Source organism: Aquila chrysaetos, chromosome 26 (assembly GCF_900496995.4).
Source record: "Aquila chrysaetos chrysaetos chromosome 26, bAquChr1.4, whole genome shotgun sequence".
In the NCBI taxonomy this organism is placed as follows: domain Eukaryota; kingdom Metazoa; phylum Chordata; class Aves; order Accipitriformes; family Accipitridae; genus Aquila; species Aquila chrysaetos.
Window position 1 is genome coordinate 5,086,920 of NC_044029.1, and position 26,608 is coordinate 5,113,527.

Below are 26,608 nucleotides of genomic sequence, written 5' to 3' on the forward strand. Positions count from 1 at the left end.
TTCTTTCCCTGGATCTGCAGGCACTGCTGAGAGCGTTGTCCTGGTGCCTTCTTCTGAGGGTGGTACCTCCCTGATCTAGGGCAGTCTGGATGCCTGGCAAAATCCAGGTGGTTGTGAGGGCCCTTGGTAACCTTCTACGACACTCACAGTTTCCCCCTTCACCCCTCCATTTCAAACAACAAAAATATACCTTATGCTTAAGCGTTAATTTTGCAGAAATGTCTCATATCCAGATTAGTGAAAAATGGTAACTGGAACACAACATTTTTATCCCCATTTTCAAGTATCCTTGGTACAGTATACTGAGTATTTTGATACCTTAAAGCAGAAAAATTCGTATGTGCTGCAGTCTATGATCTTAATGGTTGAAAGACAGTTTTCCAGATCAGATGCTTGCTTCTGTTTGTCTTTACCCTGTTGAATGACAAAAACCCCACCAGGTTCATACGATGTTTTAAAGGCCATTAAGAAGTTTACCCAGCTCGGTAACCTTGCTCTGATCTGTAAGGAGTTTGCCCTTAACTGAGTGATTTCCTTATATTTTCGGGCTCTCCTACACAGAGATGAGGCAGTGACGGCAGGTTTATTCGTAGCTATGGGTGGGGTGTGTAGGTGGCTTAGGTGTGGGTGTGTAAGATCTTATTTATGTAACGCAGAAGTCTTTGGCAGGGCAAATCATTGGTATGGCAACAGACAATGGGCTACCCTCGGAAGACACAACAAATAAAATATTTTGCTTCCTTCAGCCCTGTCAGAAGCAGGGGACAACAAACTTGTAGTTGAAACCATCCTCCTGCCATAGGTATACAAAGCTTGTGTGTGTGTGTGTTTATTTTTAATTTTCTATTCGAGCTACGTATTGAAGAAACTCCTTTGCTCAGCTGCAGAGGAGGGTCTATAAAAAGAGCTTTTAGAAAGCTTAAAGAGCAGGAGGAGTTTGTCTGTGTGAGGGATCATGAAATAAAAACAATTGCTTTTGGTTTGGCTTTGTTTTTCAGGCCGACAGTGCCATGTAAAAAGTTTAACCAATATTTATGAACTCTAATTCAGTGGTGTGAGCATAGACTTATAAGGTATTTGCCTAAGTTTTTTATCTGCTCTCTGGAACAGTATACTCGTACTTCATGGATTTTTGTTGTCTGAACTTTAGGCACTGAACTTAAGCCAATTTTAAAATATGCATTTGATTATAATATTTGAAATTCAGAGTTAAAGCTCAAGTCTCAGTTTTGAAAGATAGCTTGAAATGGAGCAGAAACAATAATGCAATTATATATACACAGACTTAACCAATGGACCAGCAAATAAATCTTTGTAAATTAAATTTTATAGTATTTAGGTGGTTTCAGAAATCACTTTTGGCTAACTATCAAATGCATTTTATTGCAAATTCCAAATATTTTGCTGAATTTAAAAATTCTCAATTTTAGGCCATGCTCATTCAAATGCTATAGAAATGCTGTCAAATGAAGTGGGAACTCTTGTACATGCTGATCTGAGTACTTGCATTGGTTTCACTTGCACAAACTCTTTGATAGTCGAAATTTAGAAGATAAAACGTAGAGAATATTAGGAAGTGACTGCTCACAATTACACGTTTGGGGTGCAAAGTTATCAAGGCACTTGCAAGTGATTTTCTGAATGATGAACAACACTCAGAAAGGAAATTCAGATACCATAGTAAGTGAAAATCTTCATAACTGGAAAAGACAAGGAAATGTGTTAGAGAAGGAAATTAACTGAAGCGTGTTGGTGTGTATGCTTTTACTGGCGAGCGTGAGGGTGCCCATGAGGACAGGAAAGGCCTAAGAAAGCATCTAAAAAGCTGCTTTGATAGATAAAGCCTAGATCCCTTCCATGTGAGTGGGAGTTAGGCAGATCCTCCAGAGCCCTAAGGCACCGAGGTCCAGGTTGGCATGCAGAAAATACAAGATACGCAGTATTTTCTGTGACTGACTTACCCACCTTGTGCTCTCTTACCCCGGGGAGCTGCCCTGGACCCGCTGCCACCCCTGAACACCTCGAATGAGATTTTCTGCGTTGCCCGTCCCTCTCTGCCCTCCCGCCACCCGTGGCGATGCGGTGCTGACTGTTTTTCACGTGCGTCCCGTGCAGCAGCGCTGGTGGCTGCGCCGGAGCCACCCTACCTTCGTTGGAAATTAATGTCCAAGCAGTCCCAGGGTGGGCTGAGACCTCTGAGGTCAGCTCACTTGCTGGCTGCCTTTCTCCAAGGGCAGTAAAGTAAAGAAACTCTGTTTACCCAGGTTAGTTGTGGGAGAAGGCGAGGTCAGGGCAAGGAAAAAAAAAACCATGGTGAAATACTCACAACTCCTCTTTTGGCAAATGGCCACCTTGGCTTTTTGGACTCTAATGGGTAAAACAAATGCATTATCAGTAAAGGAACAAATAGCTAAAAATAAAGCTGTTATTTATATGTTGGGGTGGGGTTTTTTGGGTTTTTTGTTTGTTTGTTTGTTGGTTTTTTTTTTTTTAGATGAAGCCTGATATACTACACTCTACTTGGCTCAGATTTAATACTTGCGTTTAGGCAGTTTGTGCACCAGGCTTAAAACCCATTAAGCCTCTTGGGTTCCTCCCAGCAAGAGTTATGTCTATCTGTGATGGGATCTTGGATGATGATGCTAAACACTCCCACTTGCTGCAGATGATCAGTGTGTGATTGCCAGTTCCTTACATGGGAAAACACATCATACCTCAAGCCAATTCTTGAAGGTATTTATTGTTTTGACAAGAATTAGGCTATGTCTGCTCTTTAGTGATATCTTGGAGTTATGCTGGTACTTAAAACTCCTGTGAATAAACAATCCTACAAACCCTAAGCCTCAGATCTGTCGTGGGGCTGGCACAGTGGTGCAGGCTGTAATTCGTGGTCCTTACTGAAGGCACAGGGAAAGCTGGGGATCGAGATGTAGGAATGCACTGGGGAGATGTGAGGAAAGCCTGTGTTTGTTCAGCGAGAAATTTGAAAGAGATGTCTATATGTGGCACCTACCTTCAGGCCTGTGTGTGACTGGGAATCACAGTTGAAACTTTCTTCTTTTGGATTTTGAAGGCCTTGATCGTTCTTCCTGGGGCTGCCTGGCTAGTTTGCTTTCATGAAACTGGTGGTTGTGACCTTGACTTTCTTTTTTTTGAGAAAATTTTGATCTCTGGTCACCAGCCTTTTCTGGTCTCTGGCAATCACACTGCACACTATACTATTTTCCACAATAGGTATTTGTGGAAATTGCTGCAGGTCGACATTTCAGTGTTGGAAGGTCTTGTGAGCAACCTCTAGGCGTGAGTTGGGTCTGCTACCCTTGAGATTGGAGCACTACTGGAAAGGGTGACATGGGCCACTCTCTTCCCTCTGCTTGAAGCTGTGTGGGTAGGAATTTGTAACTCAACCGCTTGCAGGTGGAGAACCTGGCCTGGGCTCTGGTTGCTCCTAGCCTGTGGAGGAAGGAGCTGATCCGCGTCCTACCCCCCCCCATCTACCTCTTACGTTTTGCATTCAACAATAAAATGCGCGCCAAAAAAAATAAATTGAGGGCAACTAAAAGTTAGCGACGCGGTCACTTTGACTCGTGCGCCATCATTGCACCGATCCTCCCTCCCCATCCTATGTGCACGCGCGTTTTAGTCGTGGCTTTTGCTGGGCTCAGGCGAGCGAATCCCACCCTGTGTCTGACCTGCGCTTAGCAGGAGGGCCGCGGTGGGCAGGTAGTCCATGGCACTGTCTGACACCAGGAGGTCTCCAGGGAACACCTCGAGTCCCGGCAGACTCACCACCACGGAGCTACGCCTGCGCTCGGCCGATCTGCGAGACGCAACGACAACAACACACGTCATCTCTCGCCGCTCGCGGCTGCAGAGGAAGCTTCGGAAGAGCTCCTTGCTGATGCAGGAGGAAATGAGCTAAAAAACCAAATCACAGCGGCTAAGACGTGATGTGTTAAAGGAACAGTGAGTAGAAAATTCCAGTGATCGACAGCAAATATCTAATTATCTTTCCAACTCCACATTGGTGCTGAGATCAAGGTGCTTAAGGCCATGGCTTGCCTCAGCTAGTAGGTACTTAGAGAATTTAAATATCGGAAATTCCTGGGTTCTTCTGAGATTAGGGAAAAAGTGAGTAGAGATTTCAGAATCTATGTTTTGGCCCTGGAGTCCAAAGGAGCAGTTAAATACCATGTCCCTACCTGATATGTGGGTTGTCATTACTTTTAACCTTCATATAACTTGGGTGATTTCAAGAAAAGACAGCATACTAGTGAAACAGCTAAACAGTATTTTTTTTTTTTTTTTTAATATTTGATCTTTTGGCTAGTTTGTGCTATTTTCTTTCTAAATCTTTTCAGTGTTTTTTCTGCTAATTCAAATATTTTGTATTTTGAATATAATATGACTTAGCAGCCTTGCTGATCAAAAACAAATAGCTCTTTCCAGCTATTGTTGTTACTAACAGAGGGCATTGTCCAGGATGTAAATCCATCAAGTGAAGTGACACAGGCATTCTGTACCCAACAGTGTGTTTGTGCCAGAGGCTTCTTGCATTCAAATGCAGAAACTATTGGCACACATCAAATCCTTTTTGGATTTTGCTAATAACTCACAGTGATACCTAATTAATTGTGTTAGTATACTGTTGCAAAGTGACTGGTGCCTATAGCCGCTGTTGTGCTGTCTTCAATTGACTGATGCATTGAAGAGTGCATTAGAGTTCAAAGGGTCAATAATTAAGTAGCTGAGGGAGGAAGCACGAAGCGTGTGTACAGATATAAAAATTATCTTTTTCAGTCACCATTTATTGTGTATGGTATTTTTGGTCAGTTAATTATAATACTCCTTTTTTTGCCTAGGCAGGTACCTTACTGTGACTATCTAGCCATTTGCCAACAACCAACGTGAAACCTAGCAGGTATATTTTTCCCCTTAAGCGCATGAACAGTCACTTGACAACTTATCAACTGGCAGGTGAGCTCTGAGGTAGAGAACTGGGATTTGCTATGTATAGTAGGACATGGAGATTATGCTTTTTGTTGTGATCTGACAGTGACATTGCTTGCAATTGCCTTGGCAAAGCCAACTGAATTGTATAGATGAAAGGAAAGACTGCTCCTAACAACAGAGAGGCTGTAGGCTATCAGAAGGGCGAGGTCTGGGACTTTAACACTTATACATGGACATATTGGGCTTGAAAACTACGTGTTGAGGAGTTTACAATGTGCAAGTTCTCTAAAAGCTTTTCCTTTTCTGATAGTCTTACTGAATGGGGAACACAGGATCTGTCTGTTTAACTTTAGGGATTTACAATGAATCTCTGAGGTTTCTCATGAAATTGAACCTAACACGTGGTTCGAGAGCTTCCATGGAAGGGGTCTGTTTCTTGGTTGTGTGCAAGCCCACACCAGTGCAAGGGAGACTGCTTCTTGGTGAGGTGTGCTGAGTGCTGCCTAGCGCAAATTTTAGGTGCTGGTAAAGATTGTATTAAGATGCTTCTGAAACCTCTAGTGATTCCACGATGCAATCTCTTGGGCAGCTGGGTTCTTATACAAGCCAGATACTGCAATATAACACAAGGATAATTCTTAAAGTTGTCACTCCTGTACTAGGAAATTCAGGAGATTTATTTCAGGGTGGATTCACAGTAAAATTTTGCCACTGTATTATTGATTTTTAAAGTATCCAGCCTACTTCAATTTCAGAATATATTTTGAAGTTGGAGGTTAGTGGCTTATGAAGGTTAGTAACGGGAAGCATAGTTGCATTGTAACTGAGTGAAATGGTGTTATTTCCCTAGATCAAAAAGGCCTTGAACTTCAGACATATATGTCTAAACAAGCTCTTCACATAGGTGTGTAAGCCTGTGATGTGTGGGAGCGTGCCAAGGTCACTTGGATGTGTATCTACAATATACCTCTGCAATCTGACGTGCCTGGGCTGATTAATGACTTAGATGCCTAAATCATGCTTCAAAGATGAAGGTACAGGTATCTGTAATCATCTGGCCTCATGCCTGTACACATATTAGATACATTAGATGCTTTTGTTGGTTTTACTGGAGAAATTAAACTACTGAAGTTCTGTGTAATGCAATTTACCAGTTTTGAGTCTGTATGCAATATTTTAGTATCTTTTCATGCCTGCAGACCCTGTAGCTTTGCCTTTTTCTTTATTTTTTGTTTGTTTTTCTTACTAGGGGCAGAGGAGTAAAAGAAATGCTTGTACTTTAGAGATGAACTCAGGTGCTTGAGGAGATATCATCTGCAATAATTCCTCCTTTAAATCTGCTTCTTTTGTGAAACAAGATAATGTCATAGGTTTGCATTACAAAGTTATGGAAAATTATTAAAGGCATTGAAGCAGCTCATGGTCTGGAAAAATAAATTTCCTGTGTATATAGTTGTTTCTAGGGCATGGAGAGTTTCAGCTGATGGCTTTTTAGAGTTCTGTATCTTTATATGTCTATAATCTTAGCCTAACTAGCTGTCCTAGGGAACAGACATCTATATAAATCACCTTACTTAAATAACAGATACGTTATTTAAAGGAACACCCACTAGATGAGAATAAAAGCAACTGAAGAGGTTACAAAGGTCAACATTATAGGGTGGTCACAGGACTGAGGTAGCTGCCAGGTGATGTCTCTGCTACCCAAGCCACTCAGAGAGGGTATTGGGACTCCCTGATTCAAAGAGTTAGCATGGCACTTTATGGGCATATGAGACATTAAAAGAGGAAGAGGAGCACTCAAGATAGATGAGCCTAGCTCCCTCAATTCACTGAAAACGAGCTGCCTTGGCAGTTACGGAGAAGACTCTTCATTAGCTGGTTGTCTTTAGGAAATTGTGCAATCCACTTTTCCACCCAGTCTCTGATATGCTGAACGGTGCAAGGAGAAAATGAGCTCAGAGTATGCTAAAGGTTTTGTTTTACCAACGTTTCCTTCCACGGCAGCGTTGGCTTTAGCATCTCGCCTTGTCTCCACCACAAACGCCCCTCTCTGTGCTGCTCCTCTTGCCCTTTTTGTTTATTTATTTTGGCTGATTATTTTTAATCAGCATCAGTTCAGCATGTTGCCATGCCGACAGAGATGTGCTGGCACTCCTGACTGAGGGCTGTGTGGGGGAAGGCTGTTTAAAATGAGCATTGCTGCTTTAAGAAAGGCTTTTGAAGTACAGCCTAGGAGAGGGGAGAAGAGATGTTCATTCAAACTGAAGGATGGAGGTTTGTTTTTACCCTGGACGCTGTATAAAATCAGTCTTGGATGTGCTTCTAGATGGAGAGAATAATCTGGCGTTTCAGCAGTTTTCTCTGGCTGTGATAAGAAGGGATTAGCTGTTAAGGAGTTAGACTAATGATTTGAATAAAGGAGGAGCTGAATACAGTCCTTGCCCAGACCTTGGACCAAATTCAACTTGACAAAAAAAGTTTAAAGCAGAAACTGGTGATTTTTGTTTTATGTTTCTGCACATTCTAATATTGGTCAAGACAAAAAATAGAAATCATAATACATCATCCAAACCTCCTTCTGTCAATCTTTCCTGCTGGTGGCTATGGAACAAAGCCTGCATTGGTCCTTGTGTGATTACTTGATTTTAAAATGTGTCTGAATAGAAGTCCAGAGCCAGTATCCTAGCTGGCATGTAGTGGCTTCCCTCTGAAGCTGCCAGACAAGTGGCACCAAGAGAAGGTGTGTACATTAAATGTACAATGTTCTCCTGTTTAGCCATTTGCATTCAGTATTCTTCAAATTCTCCCCTGAAGTTTGCTACAGATCACACAAATCTTCACCCTGTCAGTGAGATATGCTTACGTATTAAGTTTTGAGTTGGATCAGAGCAGACTCTTCCCGTAATAGGTACAGATCACCCATCTTCACAGTGAGACACAAAGATGTTTCCCTCCCCTCTTCTCTCCCTCTCCATTGTAAATTCAAAATGCTAAAGAGTCGGTTGGAAATTGCAACAATTTGGAAAATCTAGGAGGCCGCTTCTACAGTGAACATGGGATTTCAGATGCACACACACATCTGTTAAGCCTCGTCTAGGGAACTGCGTTGTGTAACGACTCGTAGGCTGTATCAGCCTGCTCCAACCCACCCGCTCCCAAATACAAACATACTTGAAACACAGACCTGTTTGTAAACTGCAGGTTATAGCGGAGCTTTTACCTGAAAAATGAGTAAATGTTGGGAAGAACAGGAGATAGAGCTCAACTAATGATGTCTACTGCCTTAACAAGTGAAACATGTTATGGTAGAGTCACAGAAGAGTGTATTGCTGTTTGTTGTGAGGCTACTTCTGTCTCTGCCAAGACTTGCTCACCAGTGCTTGTGCTTTCAACATGCCTCACTCACCTGCATGGCCGCCCTGAAATCTTCAGTAAAGCGAGCACTGCACCATCGGTGACAGAGGTGTGCTTATTAAGGGAGGGACTAGCTCCTACTCCCTTGGTGTGTGGGGAGAAAATAAGCTTTGTTTCCCTTCTGTAAACATCTGAACATCTTAAGGAAACAAATATGGCTGAATCAAACTCATTTCTGATCAAGCTTTTACTTTCTGATGATTGCTTGTCAGAGCTTGATGCAATTCACTGCGGAGATCTATGGTATGCAGCACCTTGTCTTGCCTGCACTAACTTATAAAATTCAAGTGTTCTTCTTTGTTTGTAGGATTAACAATCACCCCATCCAGTAGCAGTCCCAGATCTGCTTTGCTCATGTGTGAGAACAATGTCGAGCTGTTCTGCTAGCTTCTTTCCTCCCTTTTCCCTCCCACAAAGCTTTGAAGAATGTCGCTCAAGATTATGAGATGTTTTACATTCTTCAAGCTGAAACTTGACACTGCTAATCCAAACAGCCAGACCTTTTGGCAGTTAGCTCCTAGTGCAGAGCTCTCCGATGGTCCAGCTGAAATATTGCTTGAAATATAGCTAAACGTGCTGGGGAGAGGGCCACCTTTGAAAGAAAATCTCATTAAAAAGCTTAGTTTAACAAGCTGGTGACAGGCATTTCACAAAACAAATCTACAAATTAAAGTTGAGTTACACATACGTGCGTCACTGTTTAGTTTTGCCTTGGAGTGAAGCGGATTCATTAAAAATGTAGAGAAGTGGAGCTTTGAATAAGATAGAACAAATATATGCATACCTTTGTATAGGAAATCCACTCTTCTGAAAGAAAGTGAGACATTGTTACTTGGTCAGAAAGCAACCAATCAATCTGATCGTGTGAAAAAAGTACTCATTTGTTAAGAGAAACGTACTACGTAGATCTAGGCATTGGCTAATTATTTTCACTGTTGTGGAGAAAAGAGAACTCATTTGATATCCAGAATATTTTCTGTATTTGAAGGGTGGGAAAAATAGTTTTTGGTCTGTGGCACAAAACTAACAGGTTAGGAAAGAGCTATATGCCTGTTTGACATCACCCACGTTCAGTGAAGTGTGTGTGTAGGTGCTTCGGTGCTTTGTGTAAGGACAGAGTCGAGCATGTGTCTGAATTTAACCGCTTGTGCAAGTAATGCAAGGTCTTTGAGGGTAGATCTAGTAGCAAACCTGGCCTACGCAGCGTGTCTCCTTTTCTCCTTGGGGTGAAGTTATGGGGGATAGCTGAATGGTAGTTTGCTGCCAGGGAAAGATGGAGGCTTAGCTCCTTCCTTGCTTATTTCTCTTTACTGACGCTGGTACCTGCTGCACCAGCGTTTCTTTTTTTCAGAAAAGTTTGCACAATTGCCTGCTTATTTATGGAGGTGAACATAAAAATGGAGGGGGCCAGCGAGTGGCAGAGCTAGGTAAGTGGAAGTAAAGAAAGGGCACGAGACGTCTTCCATTGTTAGTAGGGAACCTTAAATTTGGCTCAACCATCTTGAATGACTTCGTTCTTGGTTTTGTTGGGGTTAGTAACACTATTCAGTAAAACAGAGAACTCCCCCGGCTTAGGAAGAACCCTGCTGAAGGACCCTGGAAAGAAAATCATCTTCTAAAACCCAAACCAGAAGTGGGTAACTTAGTCTTGTTTTTTTCATAGCCCCACAAAGAGTTATACTGGCCCACCGGGGTGAATGGACAGAGGTGGGAAAGAGTGGCCATGTGCAGGAGCGGACTAGGCCAACCTGGTCACCAAGAGACAAGGCTGGAACCGTTGTCTCTTACTGATTTGGAAGGAAAAATCTCCCTTCCTGATAAGCATAGAAGTTGGTCTGTTGTATCAAAGGGACATGGACCAGGTTGCAGTTCAGGTTAAGAACTGTGGTTTTGTTTATACGCTGGGCCACGATGGATCAAAACTGAATATGCAAGACGGAAAAGGCGTTTGCATCATCCCGTTCCTCTTACCTGGACACCCTCCTGTGGTGTAGGGCTGGGCTGGGGGAGTCTCCTAGGGAGCGTAGCAGAGTTGGCTTTCCAAGAGTTTTGGAGTGTCTCATTGGGACTGCCGTTGCTGAGAAGATCTTTTTGGCTTGGCAGCTTTGATCTGGTGCCAGCAGACTCTGGGTCTGCTATAGTTGTCTCAGACTTGGCTTTGGAAGACAGTAATTTTGCATGGACGCAAGAAGGCAATGACAATGAGGACGTTGTAGTGCACCGAGGTGGACTCTTACAAATGTGGTGGAGAGAGCCGGTGTATTCCTTTGGATTCCCCAGCTGAGCTGTGTCAGAGCCGTCCTGGAACGACAGCGCTTGTGAGGCAGAGGCCATCCTCAGGCGTCTTAAAGTTGGGGAAGTGGAAATTCTGGCCAGAGCATGCCGGTCAAACTGGAAAGGTGCACGGTAGCTCCCAATGTACTCCTCTGCGGGAAGGTTCAGAAGCGAAGGCTCTGTGTAACCTCGTCTCTGACCGCAGTCCCCTGGAGGCACGGTGGTGTCCCCACAAACCAATACCGCCTGCGTTGCACGGGAGCTGAAGACGTCTTCTGGACTGCTGCTTCCAGACAAAGCAACATTTTCTTTATGAAGATCAGCTTCCCTGTTTAGAAGTTCCACGCTGATGTAGGTTTCTTTGACCGGGTCTGGAGAATAATCAGAGCTTGGTTGTTGCATTCTTTATTTGCAGCATGAAGATTTATAGCTGTGTGTACCTAGGAAACATGATCAGAAAAGGTTCTTAGAAACTTGCCGTATGAATTTTTATATGGGAAAATATGCAAATGGACAACAAAAATCTAACCAAAAAAATGTAGATATGTGCGCTAGTACAGAAACAATTGCCTGCGCTTGGAATCCTCCTTAAATGCAGGTTTCAACAGTTTCAGGACCCAATTTCAGCAGGCTGTTTAAACAGCTGCTAACTTTGAGTGTGCAAGCAGTGTCAGCATCAGTCAGTGGAACTAATTAGATGGTAAAGACTAACTGTGTAATTAGGAACTCTGCTCATCTGGTACTGCAGCTGCCTAATTTCCTGTTGCCACTCCCCCATCAGTAAGTGAGATTGTGACACTGCCATACACGGGATAAAAATGAAGTCACTAGCTCTCAAGCCTCCTGCTTGTTGCAAAATCTTTTATGTACAAATGCTAATTACTTGCTGAATGCTTAAGCAAATACAATTTAACATTTAGGTAAGGTGAGTCTAATCACTCTTGCTTTTCTTTTCAGCAGGAAAAGTATTTTGTAGTAAACATTATGTATATGTTGTAATCAAATAATGAAGACGGCAGTTTATCAAAGTAACTTATCTGTTGATTGATCAGTAAATAATCTTCTGTTCTGTGATTAATGAACCACTATTTTAAGGTATTTTGATGAATAGTCTCTCTAAAACTGGACTGACATTTCAAGTTATAACTGAAGGTTATTACTTCAACCTCTTGAATTCAGCTTCTTTAGTTGCTGAGAGGAATCTTAAATCTGTTCATGATTGCTGGCTTCTTTGGAGCACTTTTATTTATTAGAATGAGTTTATTCAAACATATGTTGACTTTTTTCTTGAGCTATTGAATATCACACATTGAATATGATTTTTGTCTAATTATATAGTCCCATCAGATTGATTTATAAAGTGATAAGAAACAAATTATTTCATCAAGTTTGCTAGTTCAAAGTATTGCTTTTTACAAACTCTTTAGCCATTAGAAGACAATAATTCAGATGCTTACAGGAAGAAAAAGCATATCTTTATGATGGAAATGTCGTCTTTCACAACTGTAGTGAATAGTCACAAATATATTAGCATCTATTTATTCCTCTTTAATAGATCAGGGCTAATTAACACGCATGTTTATTAAAACGGACAAGCACTAAAAATCACATTCAAGATGCGTCATAAATGACAAATTATTACTTTTTGACATTTCTGAGCAAAGATATGATTGCATACCATTGCTCTGAGATTTGCTGTTATTGCTTTTTTAATCTTTCAAGACCTTTATTTTGTGAAGTGCTATCACATCTAACTGATCATTGTTCAGCCAGGCATTCTCTTTGCGTTTTTTAATATATATTTTTTTAATAATCACCTCTCCTCCGTGCATAATTTTGCAACTCAGCATGGAGCTTCCAGATATTCATGTGAATAGTGTTCTGTTGCAGAAGTAGAAAAGATTAGAGATATCTTTTCATGGAAATACTATATTAAATATGTGATCTTTTTATTGCTTTTCAGTTTACCAAGCTTCTTTTTTTTTTTTTAAATAAGTTGAAACTTCGAATTTCTTTCTGAGTACTTTTGACTTAATTTTATGAGTAGAATCTCTCAGCAGCAAAATATTTGTAAAGAAAATACATTGCTAAAAAAAGTGCAGAAATATGCCCCACACCTGCAGAAAAATTAGTGTATATGATTAAACTTACCAAAGTAGCCAGGTGAAGATTTACCAACTTCCAGTATGTCACATCCTCTTCATACGCAATTAAGTCAAATTTTCAACAAGTGCTTCATTAACTGATACTAGACTTAGCAGTAGCGTTTTCTCTTTTAAAGCCTCCTTACTGAATGCTGGTATAGGGAACTAGTTTTTCTTCTTGTAGATTTGTTTCTAGGGGATTTGTTTATCAGGTCAGACGGAAGTGGCTTCAGGATCAATGCCCGTTTACAAAAGGTAACACAATCCATACGTTTTACTAAACTTCATTCCTTTCATAATTTTTTTTTTTGTACTTTCACATTGATAAATTTTGGCAAGAGAGATCTCAGTCAAGTATGTAATAAGTTGCAAGAGCAGATGAAATGCCTCCACCCCTCCAACAAACCTTTTTTTTCTTTTTTTTTTTTTCCCTCTCCGCTTGTCTTGATTCATTCGGTTGGATCTAACTATGCATTGTTTATCCTTCATGGAAGAATAGTAGTGATATAGCCCTTGGTTACATTATGTACAATTAAATTTTAATTTTAACAAGTGTGCTAACTATCTGAGTAATTCTGAACACAGACAGCTTTTAGTATTGGAGTATTTGAGAGTTCATCCAAACATTGATAATTCACTATTTTGTTGCGTTGCAAAACTGATTGGAAGCCATCAGAATTGATTTAGGTGTTCTTTGGTTGGGTGAATCGAAAGTGAAACTTGGGAAAAGATGGTTTATTTGGCAGATAACTTGTGAGGAAGCACTAACTGCCACAAATGTTCAAATCTACTGTGTAACTAACACATTTTCAGAGGGCTGAGTGAACACTTGCAAATGCAGACAACCCTTGCAGTGTGACGTTTGCATTTTCTGTAAAGATTTTTTTTTTTTCAGAACTCATCCACAAACCAAAACATGATACCCCAGAACTGTAAGTGCCTTTGATTTTGCTTAGCATTGGATGTGACTGTGGATTGAGGAGGGGTTATTCCAAGAGAATGAAATAAGAAAAGAACAGCCTGGGAAGGGGACAGCCAGCAAGTGAAGCCATACCTTTCCTGGGGGGGGTAGCTGAGAGCTATGCCCTCTGCACCGGGCACTCTTTACATTTTTGTGTAGTGCATAAACAGGCTCTTCTGCTGCCTAACTGAAATCTTCTGAACATGCTGTAAAGCTGCTACTATGATTTTTACCTTCACAACTTCGTATATGAAATTATCTAGGTGGCCCTTTGCAAGCACCAGTCCCCAAATTAGCACAGGGTCTACCAGACCAGACCTTACTCCTGCTCATGGAAGCTGCATCCTAAATCTAACCCCAACTTCTGAATGTCTAAACATTCAAATACTGCTGTTCTGTTTGCTTGTGTGCAATTCGGAGGGTGACAGAGATGGCTGGGCTAGAAAGAAGGCTGTCGTACATTTTTCAGATACCAATACCCATACCTTGGCCTTGATAGCAGCCATGTGGGATCAATTTTGAAAGAGGCAGTTGGGCAAATATTAGTAAAAGAAAGAAGTTGGAGTGCTAGCCTGAGGTCAGGGCTGGTGCGAACTACTCTCTGACATGTAGTGCTGGGACTGGTTTAGGTGGCTTTGGGTGTAGCTAGGCAGAAACTTTGTTTTTTAAGGTCGTTTTTGATCAGTTAGCTCTGACTGAGACCTGGAGTGGTGTGTGGTTTGGGGTTTTTTTATTTGTTTTTTTTTTAATTCTAGCTGAGAATTATCCTTAATGTGATCAGTATACTTATATTAAGCTAGTAGCAATTATATAAAAAGAAGTTATTCTATTTCCTTCCTTCCCATTTCCTGGTGCTATAAATTGAAAACTGTCTCTAACTTCCTTTGCCCAGAATTAAAAATATTCTTAAAGGTTTAAGCACTTCTCTGGCTTAACTTGGGGAGCTATTTTTGGATGTAGGTGAAGTCATAATTGCCGTCCTTTTGGCCAGAATTCATTTGTACTGCCTAACTTGCCTCTTGGTTCTGTGATAAAGCAAGTACCCCTCTCTGCTTGGAGCGGGTATGTGTACTTAACCGGCTCCTATCACCACCTCTTCTCAAGTTACATAAGCTACTACCTGTCCAAACAAGTACCATCCTAGCTCCAACTATAAACTCAATCCTAGACAAACCTTTACCATAGCATTAATTCCATGAACTATAATTTTCATCCTCAGAAGCAAATGTAGCCAAGTCATTTAACTGACTAAGCTCCAGTTACCTTGCATGTGCTTTCTAAACTAAATAATAACACTAGAAGAATGGCCTCTTCTGGACTAAATCCTAACATTTATGCTCAAATCTCAGCTTTCTGTCAACCAATTTGATTTGAAAATACACCTCTAATCTGAAGCTAAAGTTGACCAGTTGTCTTTTATGCATCTTTTCCTGGTAGTCTCCTTTGAGCACAGCCAGCGTCTCAGTTCACTGGCCTTTGCTGACCCGGACTGTGATGCTGCCATCAGCCTTAGCCACGGTCTTTTAAACATCTGCAGGGTTTGCCCAGTGACTCCTCCCAGGGTTAATCTCCCAGTTAGACCTATGCCCTTATGGATCGAGATGATACTTCAGGTCAATGATCTCTGCTTTGAACTTTGAACATAACCATGTCTATCCTAAGCATTTTCTCCAGCCCTACCTCCCTGGTTGTTCCAAAAATAGACACAGCCAGATGTCTTCACCGGCCTCTGCAGTTACCTTCCAAACTTGCATATTAAATGTGCTACTAAGCCTCTGTATGCTGAAACGTTATGCTTCACGTTGGCTCAGCACTGTAGACCAATGGCTGCTCCAGCCAACCCTCTCCCCTCTTCACCTGGCAAGTCACTTCTTAACGTAGGAGATCCTTGGATTTTGTTTGTACAACTCCTTATCCTTTCATTGGGTTTAGCCTTGGCATTAGGGTAGCCTCATTTGTTTGCCAGAGGACTAACTATAGCTAGGTGGACCAAACCTGTTCTCAGCTTTGCTGTCTTGCCTCTTAAGAGCTAAGCAATTCTTAGAGTTTACAGTTTTCTACCTTATCTAACCCAAAACTCAGGCTGAGCTGTAGCCTTCAGGCTCATCTTTCTAAATAGGTCTCTCGAGTGCAAGTGAAGCTTAGTCTCAGGGCAGAGAAATAAATGAGTGCAGCATCGTCTAGAAGTGCCTCGCAGCTCTGTCATGGATCTCCCTCTAGCTGTAACACACCTGGCTGGCCTTTTGGCTATGGACAACCTCTTTAGGGTGGAAGGTCCAGAAATAAAATAATGTGGTCCAGGATTATGTACCTCCAGCAATGTCTCTGCGGAGATACGTAGGTTATCAGAGCTGGCTGGAAAAGTCCTCAACTTTCTTCCTGGGTTTTCAAGCATCATTTGTTCTCAGAGGTCTCTTTCTTGTTCTGTATCAGATGCTGTGTCAGATGCAGCTTGTCTCCTACTGCTGACAAGTGTAGAAGTTCTCTCAAATATTGGCAAGGACAAACAACATCTCAGCTATACCTGGCTGGCTAGGGTTGCATCCAGGTCATAGGACGGGCTCATAGATGGACCTGTGCTGTATTTTCCACGTACCAGAAAAAGTCAGGTTGCTGATCATCTGTTACATCTTGAAAGGTCTCTGTTCATCAGCCAAAGGGACCTTCTATTACAATGCCCCAACCTTTCTGCCTGTTTGTCCTCAAAATCTTGCATGTTCTCTACATCGAGGTAAAAAGCTTTCTCCGCTCCACTCTTCTTCCTCCAGTCCTCTATTGATGGAGCTGTTTGGAAATGGGTTTTACTATGTCCCGTTACACCAAACCCTGGAGGTTATTTGAATCTCGAACGTGCTCATCTAGCTATTACGTTCTCTGAGCACTGCTCCCAGGTTAGCCCCTCAAATGGATGCTTGCTTCTGAGTTCATATGACATGTTTATGGCTGCTTGACAGTCCTTCCAAAACAAGAGAAGCAAATGGGATGTCTTTGCAGTCCTGATAATAGTCCCGTGGGGTCTGTGGAAGCTTTGCAGTGTGACCTGGCCTTAAAAATCAGGCTGTGTATCCCACCTCATCTGCTGCACTCTTGTAGGAACAGGCCAAGCACAGTGGGTTACCAGTACTGGGGCATGGTGTGAGGTTATGGGTTTCCAGCTAGAATGCAAGTCAGTGCTGAGAGCTGCAGGGCAAGCCAGGTAAGAGTTGGTCCTAAGATCGGATAGTCTACACTGTGTGTGTGTGTGTGGTCATCCTGATGAGGGCCTAAAACTTCAGAACACACTTGGAGTCTTCTCTCTTGGTCTATCAGTGAGATTTCTCTAGGAACATTTCTGTGGTGAGAAGGTTGGCAGATGTGGTCTCAGCACAGATGCTTTCACAAGGCAGGGTAGAGGTAGCCATGCCAATTAAAAGTAACTTGGCAAAAATAACCCATTCTTGCTGTCCAAATCAAAACACCTGAGATCTTGCTTTCCATATGCTTAGCTCTGAATAACTCTTAACGGGCTCAGAGCGTAGGTGCTACTGACGTCAGCGGCAGCTCTAAGTGTTCAGCTCCCTTGGTAGTCAGACCTCAGGTCTCAAGTCAAGTACCCAGAGAATAAAGAGCATGCACTTCATGACCCCTGTGAAAAGTTCAGTTTAAATGGCTTGGGCAGTACCACCAAGAAACTATGTGGTAGACAAAGAGATAAAATCTATTTTTTCTGGGGAAACATTCACATGAGAACTCCCACTTCTCTCCCTGTGAATGCCAGCCTCAGTCACCTCATGCTTCTCAGCTTTTCAACAAATACAGAGCAGTGGTCCAAAGACAGCAGACTCCTATATGCCTTAGTCTTGATTCATTCCCAGAGCTAGGACGTCCTGTACCCATTGCTCCATCATCTGAACTGGGTCCTTCCCGCAAGAGACCCAAAAGGTACCAAAGGGGATTTATGCTCTGGTACTTTCTCCTTTCTGGGCGCGTAGATTTGCAACCAAAATATTGGTCTTCTAAAAGCCTTACAGCCTCCTTCTCCTATCCCTAATTAAAGAAAAGAGAAGGGAAGCCGCCTGTTTTCAGTTAGAGATGGAAGTCTTGGCTTGTCCCAGAGCTGCAGCCACAGAGCATGCAAGTTCAGCTGATCCTTTCGGTAAGTGCAGAGAGAAATCTTTTGAAATTTAGTCAGGGAGACACTGTGTGCCATTTTTCCAAGGCTTTACCTTAGACAAATTTTGGCAATTTCATTGGACCGACATAAATTACACAAACCCTATTTTTCTATTTGCCAGCAAAATTTCAAGTGACTAATCCAAAGCCAGACTTATAAAAGAAAAAAATTCCCATTTTGTTATTATGGCACAAACAGTACATTTTTATCCTCTAGACTTGCCCTCAAAAATACAAAATATTTTGCCTGAGAAGTTTCAAAAACTTCAGTTAATGGCAAACAACTATTGTATGAAATCTTTGCCAAATGGTTAAAATCTGGCAAAGCAAAGGAGAATTTAATAATAATGAGAGCAAGTATTGGATGATTTTAACATGCACTGCCAGTTCTGCCTTTAATAAGTGGTTTGTTTGTTTTTTTTAAATCGGTAGACAGTAATACTTTTACAGAAGTTAGCAAGTGATGCAGCGTACATTCCTACCTTTACACAATGATTTCTGTATAAAGCATTTATTTTTGAGCTTCCTCTGGAGCAAATGAAAATATGATTTATTTTTGGTTTTGTTTTGTTTTTCTCCTATAAACCACCCCCCCCCCCCCCACCCCCCCATTAATAGAAAAACTTCCTAAGATGCTATCAAAAGCAGAAACCTTTTCTATTCTTCAGAACCAACTTCTATGGAACTTCAATGGTCTTTTTTCTGTGTATCCCAATCTGTATGGAGTAAAGCCTCTTTCCATTCAGAAGTCGGTGACATCCACAATGTAACTAATATCCAAAGGGGATAAAAGGCCGAGGAGGAACAGAGTTGTTATTTCTCAAACACTTACCAATTTTTGTATGAAACTATTTGGTTTGCAGTCATCTGTAGGTATTTTTATTGGGGTAATGATATGTAAAGTAATAATGAAAGAAGAGCTTTGTTTTGGGCTGAAGTAAAACAGAAATTACTTTACTGTCTTGGCAAAACTTCCTGCTATCTAGCTTTGCTCTGGGTCTAGTGAAGCATTGTTTTGGGTAGGTAATGCTTTTACGATTAAAAATAGGTCACTTCAAGAGTTGAAACCTTTCCGTTTGAAGAGTTACTTCCAAAAAATATATTTAGAAAAAAGCATTTGTTGAGTATTATTACACCTAGTGAGAGTTACTTCCAAACTACATAATTCAACAAACCTACTCTTTTATGATGACTTTATTCAGCTTTATTTATACACCTTCTTATGGTTCCTCTTCTTTTCTGAGAGTTTCTTCATGAATTCCTTGGGTGTCACCTTGAACTTTAGTAACTCTGTCATGACACTGATAGCTCTTGGCGATCTAGGTGATTGCCTTTCCTGTCAGATGCTGTGCCTGGTTTTCATCTCTCGGCACCTGATCTAAAAACACGCGGTGTCATGCAAAACAGAACGCTGAAGCAGAATTAGGAGACGACAGCCAAGGGATCAGGTCTGAATCTCACCTGGCAGATCAGAGAGCTGCTGACCTGCTTTCTCCAATTTCACTTCAAGTGATTTGGGAGAGGGATTAATCTCATCCACGTTTAGACAGGCACACGTCTAAAGCAACCATTCTCCAGTCCCTCTGTAGTCAGTGACAAAGCCTATTATGCCTGTAGTGTGCTTCAGGGCGTAATTCCCCTGACCTATATTAGGCACCCGTTTTAGGATCCTTGGTAGATGTTACTACTTCTCCTTAGTGGCTTTAAGTGTGACTATTCCAGATGTACCTATCCATCTTACATGAGTCCTTCCCATGGTCTTCAAGCTGCCCGGCCCCCGACTGCTAATGAGCATGTTTACTGGCCTGAGTGTTAAACATGACACTGTCAGATGCATGAAGTTTGCACAGAGGTTGCCTAACCTTGTCTGTTGAGTAAGGAGTGATAAACTTGTGCCTTAACTCGATTCTTTTTTTTTTTTTTTTTTTTTTTTTTTTGTGTTCTGATCCACGGGCATGACTGATGGAGCCTGATTTTGTGTTCTGATCCACGAGCATGACCGATGGAGCCTGTTCCCTCTACTACTGCCTTGCTGGCTGAAAACTGCAGTATATGAGGGTTCTTGTCGGCAAGGAGAAGACCGACAAGAACTTCCTCTGGCTGAAAGTGGCACTGGCTAGGTCAAGGTTATGCTGTGCTATATAGGCCAGCGTATGGCAAGAGGTTACAGACCTTGTTGGTGTGCTTGGGGACCCTGACACAGTCTGGGTGATGTGTGAACATCCTTTGTTTTTCAGAGCATCTTAAGGGTCTTGCAAAATATTTTACCTCATTTCACAAGTGGCAAACTGAGAGAAAAAGAAAATAAGTAAACCAGCAACGATTCAATGAGACTGTATGTCAGACATCTTCAACCCTGGATTCCAGACCTCCAAACCAGTGTCTTCTGTGCAGCTGCACTTGGTTTCAGACAGTTATATTCTCCTATCTGCAAGTTAATTATTGCACAAATAGAGGTGTAATGAAGGAAAAAACTATAGTTTTCCAGCTGGAGGCAAAGTGACTTTGAAATGGAGAAAGGAGTCAGCTGGCAAATCATCAATCAAGAATACAGTGCTGAAATCTGTGTGCTTGAGTGTTGATAAATGAGACTGATTTTTTTTTACTTTAATGTGGTTCCCAGGACAGCTGTCATTAAATTGAAAATTGCAGAGGTTTTCTCCCAATGACACTCATAACCATCTTTTTCACAGCTCAATGTAAAAGCTATAGACAGAAGAGTAGCACTGAATCAGAAGGACCCGGCATCCTCCTCACCATGAATGCTATATAAGGCCATTATGGTGATAGATATTGATTGGTCAGCTATGGGATAAATCACAAGACAAATTTGTAGGTGAAGAATTGTAGTTTTACATTAACTTTCTATTAACTAGCCTCTATTCTAGCCTTAACGATGTTTATTTTTTCCTGGCTGGCTCTGTATGGCATACCACCAGGAAACACGCAACATTGGGAAGGAAAAGTTTTGAATCCCCCCTACTGTTATACTTTGGCATTGGTTTATCCAGACAGCTGGATTTAGTGGATACAGTAGTCCTGCCAAGACAAGACATGTTGTAAAGAATGACATCTGTTTCTATTTGCTCATCAGTGGCTTCCCACGTGATAATCATAGTAATGAAAATTACAGGATCCCATCAAATAACTACAAATGTTTTTCCATTCTGTGTATGCTTTTTAGGACTTAATGTGCTGTGAGAAGAGATTACTTTAGAACAAACCCCCCTGATATTTTGGGAAGTTATAAACTCGTATCTAGTTTCATCAAGTTCATTCAAGTTATTCTCTAAATTCAATAAATTACCCCTGTTGTCCAACTGAAGAACATATCAATAGAAAGGCAAGTTAAAGGGAACTTTTGTTGCACTTACCTGCTTGCCAGATGTTGCTGTAAGTATTAGCTGGGCAAAGAGCTTTTTGATTTTGGTAGCACATATCAGTTCACTGTCTGGATATGCAAACAATGGATCATTCTTTTTTTAATAGTGGCATTTGAAACCTTAAGAGGTGATGTTTGGATGTTAGCAAAAAAAAAATTTATGTGAAATGCGATCTTATGATGGAAATAGATGGCATGAAGATCACCATAAAGCTAGCACTGCTTCTTGTACCTCTCTGAGACTGAGTGTTCAAGTGATGTAGTTAGTTCAGTTCAGCAAAATCACTTGAATTATCCTGAATTACCTTGGCTGAGAATTTGTCCTGTTTATTTGCCTGACTCAATCATGCATAGTATTAAAGTACAGTGTGACTGGTCATCCCCCAAACTGGAAACATTGCTTTGGATTTTAAATGAATTTACATTTTTTCAGTGAAGGAAGCATAGATTTCTCTTTCTTATGGATATTCATGGGGATGAGAGAAAATTTCTCTCTACTATGAACTGATGAAAGAATTCATCTACTATGAATTACCATGACTACACCCACTCCCATGGTCTGTTTCTTTTAGCGTTAGCTTAAGGAGAAAAGATAATGAAGGAAAATAGGGATGGTATTTCTTAAAATGAAAATAGAGGTAAACATAAAATAATTGTGGTAGGTAGTCTTTCTGCCACATGGTAATTTTCTTACCATCCTCTTTGTAGCCACTTAAAAACACCTGGGAAATTACTACAATACAACTAACTTCAGAGGCTGTTTTGGTGTTGACAGTCAGTAGGCAGTGATTAGACTATTAGTTCCCTAGTGATTGCAACATAATACAAAGACAAGCAAAAGGGGGCAGCTTTTTGTTGCATTCATCTTCAACATAAAAAAGAGCAACCTTTGACCAAGTCATTTACAACATGAAGAGCTTATTGTGTGGACACCTCTAAAAATCTCTGGTTTGCATCCGTGTGTCCTGGAGAACAAATCCAGAGGCGCTGCTGACTAGCTAAGAGCATCACAAAAACAGGCAGCAATTTCCCTAGAGCTGGAAGTAGCTTGTTTTTTTTTTCTTCAGTGCTGTGCCTTTTGATATTTAAGAAATAGTTAATGATTTTCCACTACAGTGGAAAAATCCACAGATCCATCATCTCAACAGGATATTCATACACATTTCTATATTTTAGATCCTTTGATAGCACTCTGTGGTAACATACAGTTACAGCTACAAACTACTATGAATAGCAGTCTCCATGGACTTGGTGTCAGCTATTTTGGTAATCAACAGATCGCAGTGATTTATACATCGCTCTAAGGAATAAGGCTTGGAATTTTAGCTGTGTTGCTTATACCAAAATTGCACCCACGCCCTCAGACACATGTTAATCTAAAAGGAGGATTAACAGAGTCACAATCTAAAGACTAGTATAGTGACAACTCTATTCTCTTCACTTGCAGAAAGAATGAAATTATTCAGAGCTCCAAATGTAATTTCCTAAACAGGAAAACAACAGTGTAAATGCAATGAGTGGGTTTGCTTTTATCCTGGATTTTTTTTTTTTTTTCTTCAAAAGTTGTGGCAGCTACAAAAAGTATTCCACAGCCCTTTAGTGAAGGTCAGGGTTTGTCAGCTGGACTCATGCTGAGGAAAAACTACTTGGTGAAAATGTCCAAAGAGTTCAGCAGAAAACCAATACAGATATAGATGGGTGTGTTCCCTGATGGAAGGTATCGGGCAGTACTGAAAACAACAGTTTGCATGAAAAATAAGTACTTTCAATAAGCAAGTTTACAATCAATTATCGATATGGCAGATAGAACTCAGTTGATAAGATATCCATACTCACAAAGTGTTGATCTTTTTAATATTTCATTATTATTTTTCAAAAGAATAATACCTCAAGAGGACTGCTGTAATACTAAGAAAGAAATGTTACCTTCATTTCTAGTTGGAGTTTTGTATATCTGCTCAGAAGAAAAACAGAACTCACAATAAAGTGAAAAGTGACAAGCTGCTGTACGTAGAACTTTGTTAAAAAAAGGATAAGAATTTTCCATTTGTTTTTAAATTTGAAATATTCTGATAAATTAATTTGATAGTTACTGAGTTCTCCCTTTTGAATATTGATTAGCTAACAACTGTATCGTGGACTATTTTCACATCCCCTGTATGACAAAAGTGATTGATTTCCGCTATACAAAAACAGGCAAAATCCTTGTTTTGGTGATGGTGGCAGTGGTTCTGTCATTAAAATCAGTGAGCTCTGAGATTTTGGGCTCACAATAAGGCCTTGCCAGTTTAACATAACTTTTATACGTTCCAGATGGTGTTCACTCCTGCCATCTGCTGAATAAAACCTCTTTTGGGAGCCTGTCAGTCACTGCCTCCAAAAGGCACCTTGCTTTGTGCCAAGGCTGGAACACTGAATTTGGGGCTAATGAGAGATTACTGACTACTCATTTCAGGGATTTTCTGCTTTTCCTGAGATGTAGCACCGCACGTTGGCTGGGTTTGTATGATCCGAAAGAGTCTAGACCTTGTGCTTCATTTCTGCGGGAAAATGATCCTGGTTCCGCAGAGCTGCCAGGTTGGAGCTTATTGCTGATACATCAGTCACTAGAATTTCTTATGGCAGTGTCTGCAGATCATTGAATCCTTTAGCCTTCAGTTATATCATACTTATTTAATATTTTGCTCTTTCAGCATATTAGCTTTTAACACATAATGTGAACCAATAAAAATTTTGGCTGAAGGAAAGGATTTTTCATGTTTAGGACTGAAATTTGGACTTCTGAGAAATGTCTTTAAGCGTCTTAAGTTTTCAGAGGCCAGAGCCAGTTATTAAATATAGTGGGATACATGAGTATTATTTTCACAAAATATTTCTGCATTGTCTATCTTGTTAAACAGTTCTTCCTATATACCTCTTTATTTCTATATTATGAGGACCCTTTCAATATAGAAAACAGATGGAAAAATCTCATGAGTGGGTCATTCCTGAAAAAATCCATCTCTAAAAAGTTACGATAATCTAAAGAAATTCTTGTGAAATTTTCCTTCCAAAGAAAACCTTTCTTCTGCAGAAACGGAGTAGTACTTCACTTGAAGAGGGTGGCGAGACAACAGCCTTTAATAACTCAATTCATGTCATATTTCTATCTTCTTTAAAATAGGAAAATTTTTTGAAGTTGCTTTTTTGTGTTCTTTAAATATTACCTAAATGGTACTTAACTATCTCCATAAAAAAGACTCAATAATTATCTAACAGTGTCTGAAAGTTGTCTGAAACACTGTTCAGTTCTAGCTCATCTCATGAATAAATTTTCCAGTCGGCAAATGATGCCATCTGCAGCATGCCAGCACCATTTTCGTCCCTCTAAAAGAAAAACAAATCTATTTAAACTGCCAAAATAATCAGTTTAATCTTATAATGGAAAGGATAATAAATAATTTGGCATATTATTAAAATGCCTACCTGCTAGTGTATGTACATATTACGCTACCCTGTTTAGACAATCTGCTGCATTTTCAGAGGCCAGAGCCAGTTATTAAATATGATGGGATACATGAGTATCATTTTCACAAAATATTTCTGCATTGTCTATCTTGTTAAACAGTTCTTCCTATATACCTCTTTATTTTGATATTATGAGGACCCTTTCAATATAGAAAACAGATGGAAAAATCTGCATTTATTTAAAACTGGTGAAATGGCATTTTGCTTGAAAGTTGAATGAAATCCTTAAAATCCACTGAATTCAAGGAAAAGCTGCTTTTAACCTAAACAGAGGCATAATATTAAGTTCCATTCATTTAGGATTAAACCCAGAGGAACACAACCAGCCTTCTGGACCTTTGCAGGTATACCAAACCAGAGGACACGTATCTCGTACCACAAAGAGCAAAGAGAGGCTCATATTCAGGAAAGATCACATAGGAAAGTAGCTCACAAATGTAAGAAAACATCACACTTCCAGGGATCCCACTGCTCCATAGTGGCACCTGAAGTATAGCCGGGTCTCGGGATGCGCTGTCAATGTTAGCCTTACATGCTTTTACTGGTTTGCTTGCACTCACACTTGGATCTTTAGGTTATGGTTGCTGTGGGACATAGCCTCTATGTGGAAATGGTACTGGAACATCCGACGAGTCAGTTGTGCTCTGTTCTGGTTCAGAGCGTTTCTCAGAGCAGTAGTAGGACTTGCAAGGTGTGGTGTAGTCAGTGGTTTGGATTGGCACTTGGTCAGACTTTGTTTGAGTCTGCGCCGAACTTTCTTTGTGATCTGGATGAACCACTTGTCTGTTTTATAGAGATGTACAGATCATCAATCCTCTCTTCCTTTGTGCCGTATCGTACTTTTTCCATTAAAAAAAAAAAAATCCTATCCACCCTGCTTGAGGAGTTTGCAAGAAGCTATCACTAACAGAGTAGCTTATTGGATAAAAGGATGGATTTTCTTGTACAACAAGCTGCTGTTCTATGTGACGAATGATGGAAGAATTTGTCCTGGAACACTTTAAACTTCTAGAATTGAAGAATAATTGAGGTTGAAAGACACACTTAGAAGTCCTCTGGTCCAAACCCTTGCTAAATGTTAAAATAAACCAATATTGATTTAGATCAAGAAGTATTATATATCCTGTGGTCATTCTGCCTTGTGATATGAACAATTCAACTCTTCCCGTTATACCTGGTAAAGTTCATGACCCCCTCAAAGTGTCTGTGTAGAGACTATGCATGCATTGGTGAGTATAGGAGAAATATATACATTAATGAAAAAAAACTTCACTGAATAGCCACACCCAGGTAGAAAGAGCGGGGGGACTGCTGGGGGGAAGAGAGAGAAAAAGTGAGAACAATTCCTTGTTTCTAATGGAGAAAACAGAGGGAGACAGCTCCTTTTGTGAGAAAGGAGTGACTAAAACGCACAACCACAATAACTTCGCTTTAAAAAGTTCTGGAGTAATATGCAGACATGTTGTTTGAAACCTTTTTAAAAAAACGTATAGTGAAATCCAGTCTATTGAAACTGGTAGCTTTGACTACAGTGGATGAGGATTTTACCTTTTTAGTTAAAATCCTTGTTCCCTTTTATTCTCTTGTATTTAATTGACCCTCAAGCCTTTTCTCTATTTCTTATAATTTGGCTATATAGGTAATTTTAGCAGTGGGCTTTTAAAGCAAGCAGGTATATTGACCCAAAAGCCAAATGATGACAAGAGGTTCCACTCTGCAGGGTACAACTATTTCATATATGCATGACACTGAAAATTTTGTGGGTTCTCTGGAGGCAAACCCCAGGTTAGCAATATCCACATCCACAGTTTTCTATAT

General features: G+C 40.6%; 1 protein-coding gene across 1 annotated transcript in view; it reads right to left on the reverse strand.

The window, feature by feature from the left end:
• Positions 1–11,046, reverse strand: part of PLEKHG7 (pleckstrin homology and RhoGEF domain containing G7) — a 33,238-nt gene extending 22,192 nt beyond the window's left edge. The window contains exons 1-4 of the mRNA XM_041120423.1: positions 10,342–11,046; positions 3,693–3,918; positions 2,327–2,367; positions 319–414 (exon numbers count right to left, since the gene is read on the reverse strand). Coding sequence (XP_040976357.1) covers positions 319–414; positions 2,327–2,367; positions 3,693–3,918; positions 10,342–11,046 — 1,068 coding nt within the window. The remainder of the gene's footprint in view (positions 1–318; positions 415–2,326; positions 2,368–3,692; positions 3,919–10,341) is intronic.
• Positions 11,047–26,608: the final 15,562 nt, after the last annotated feature.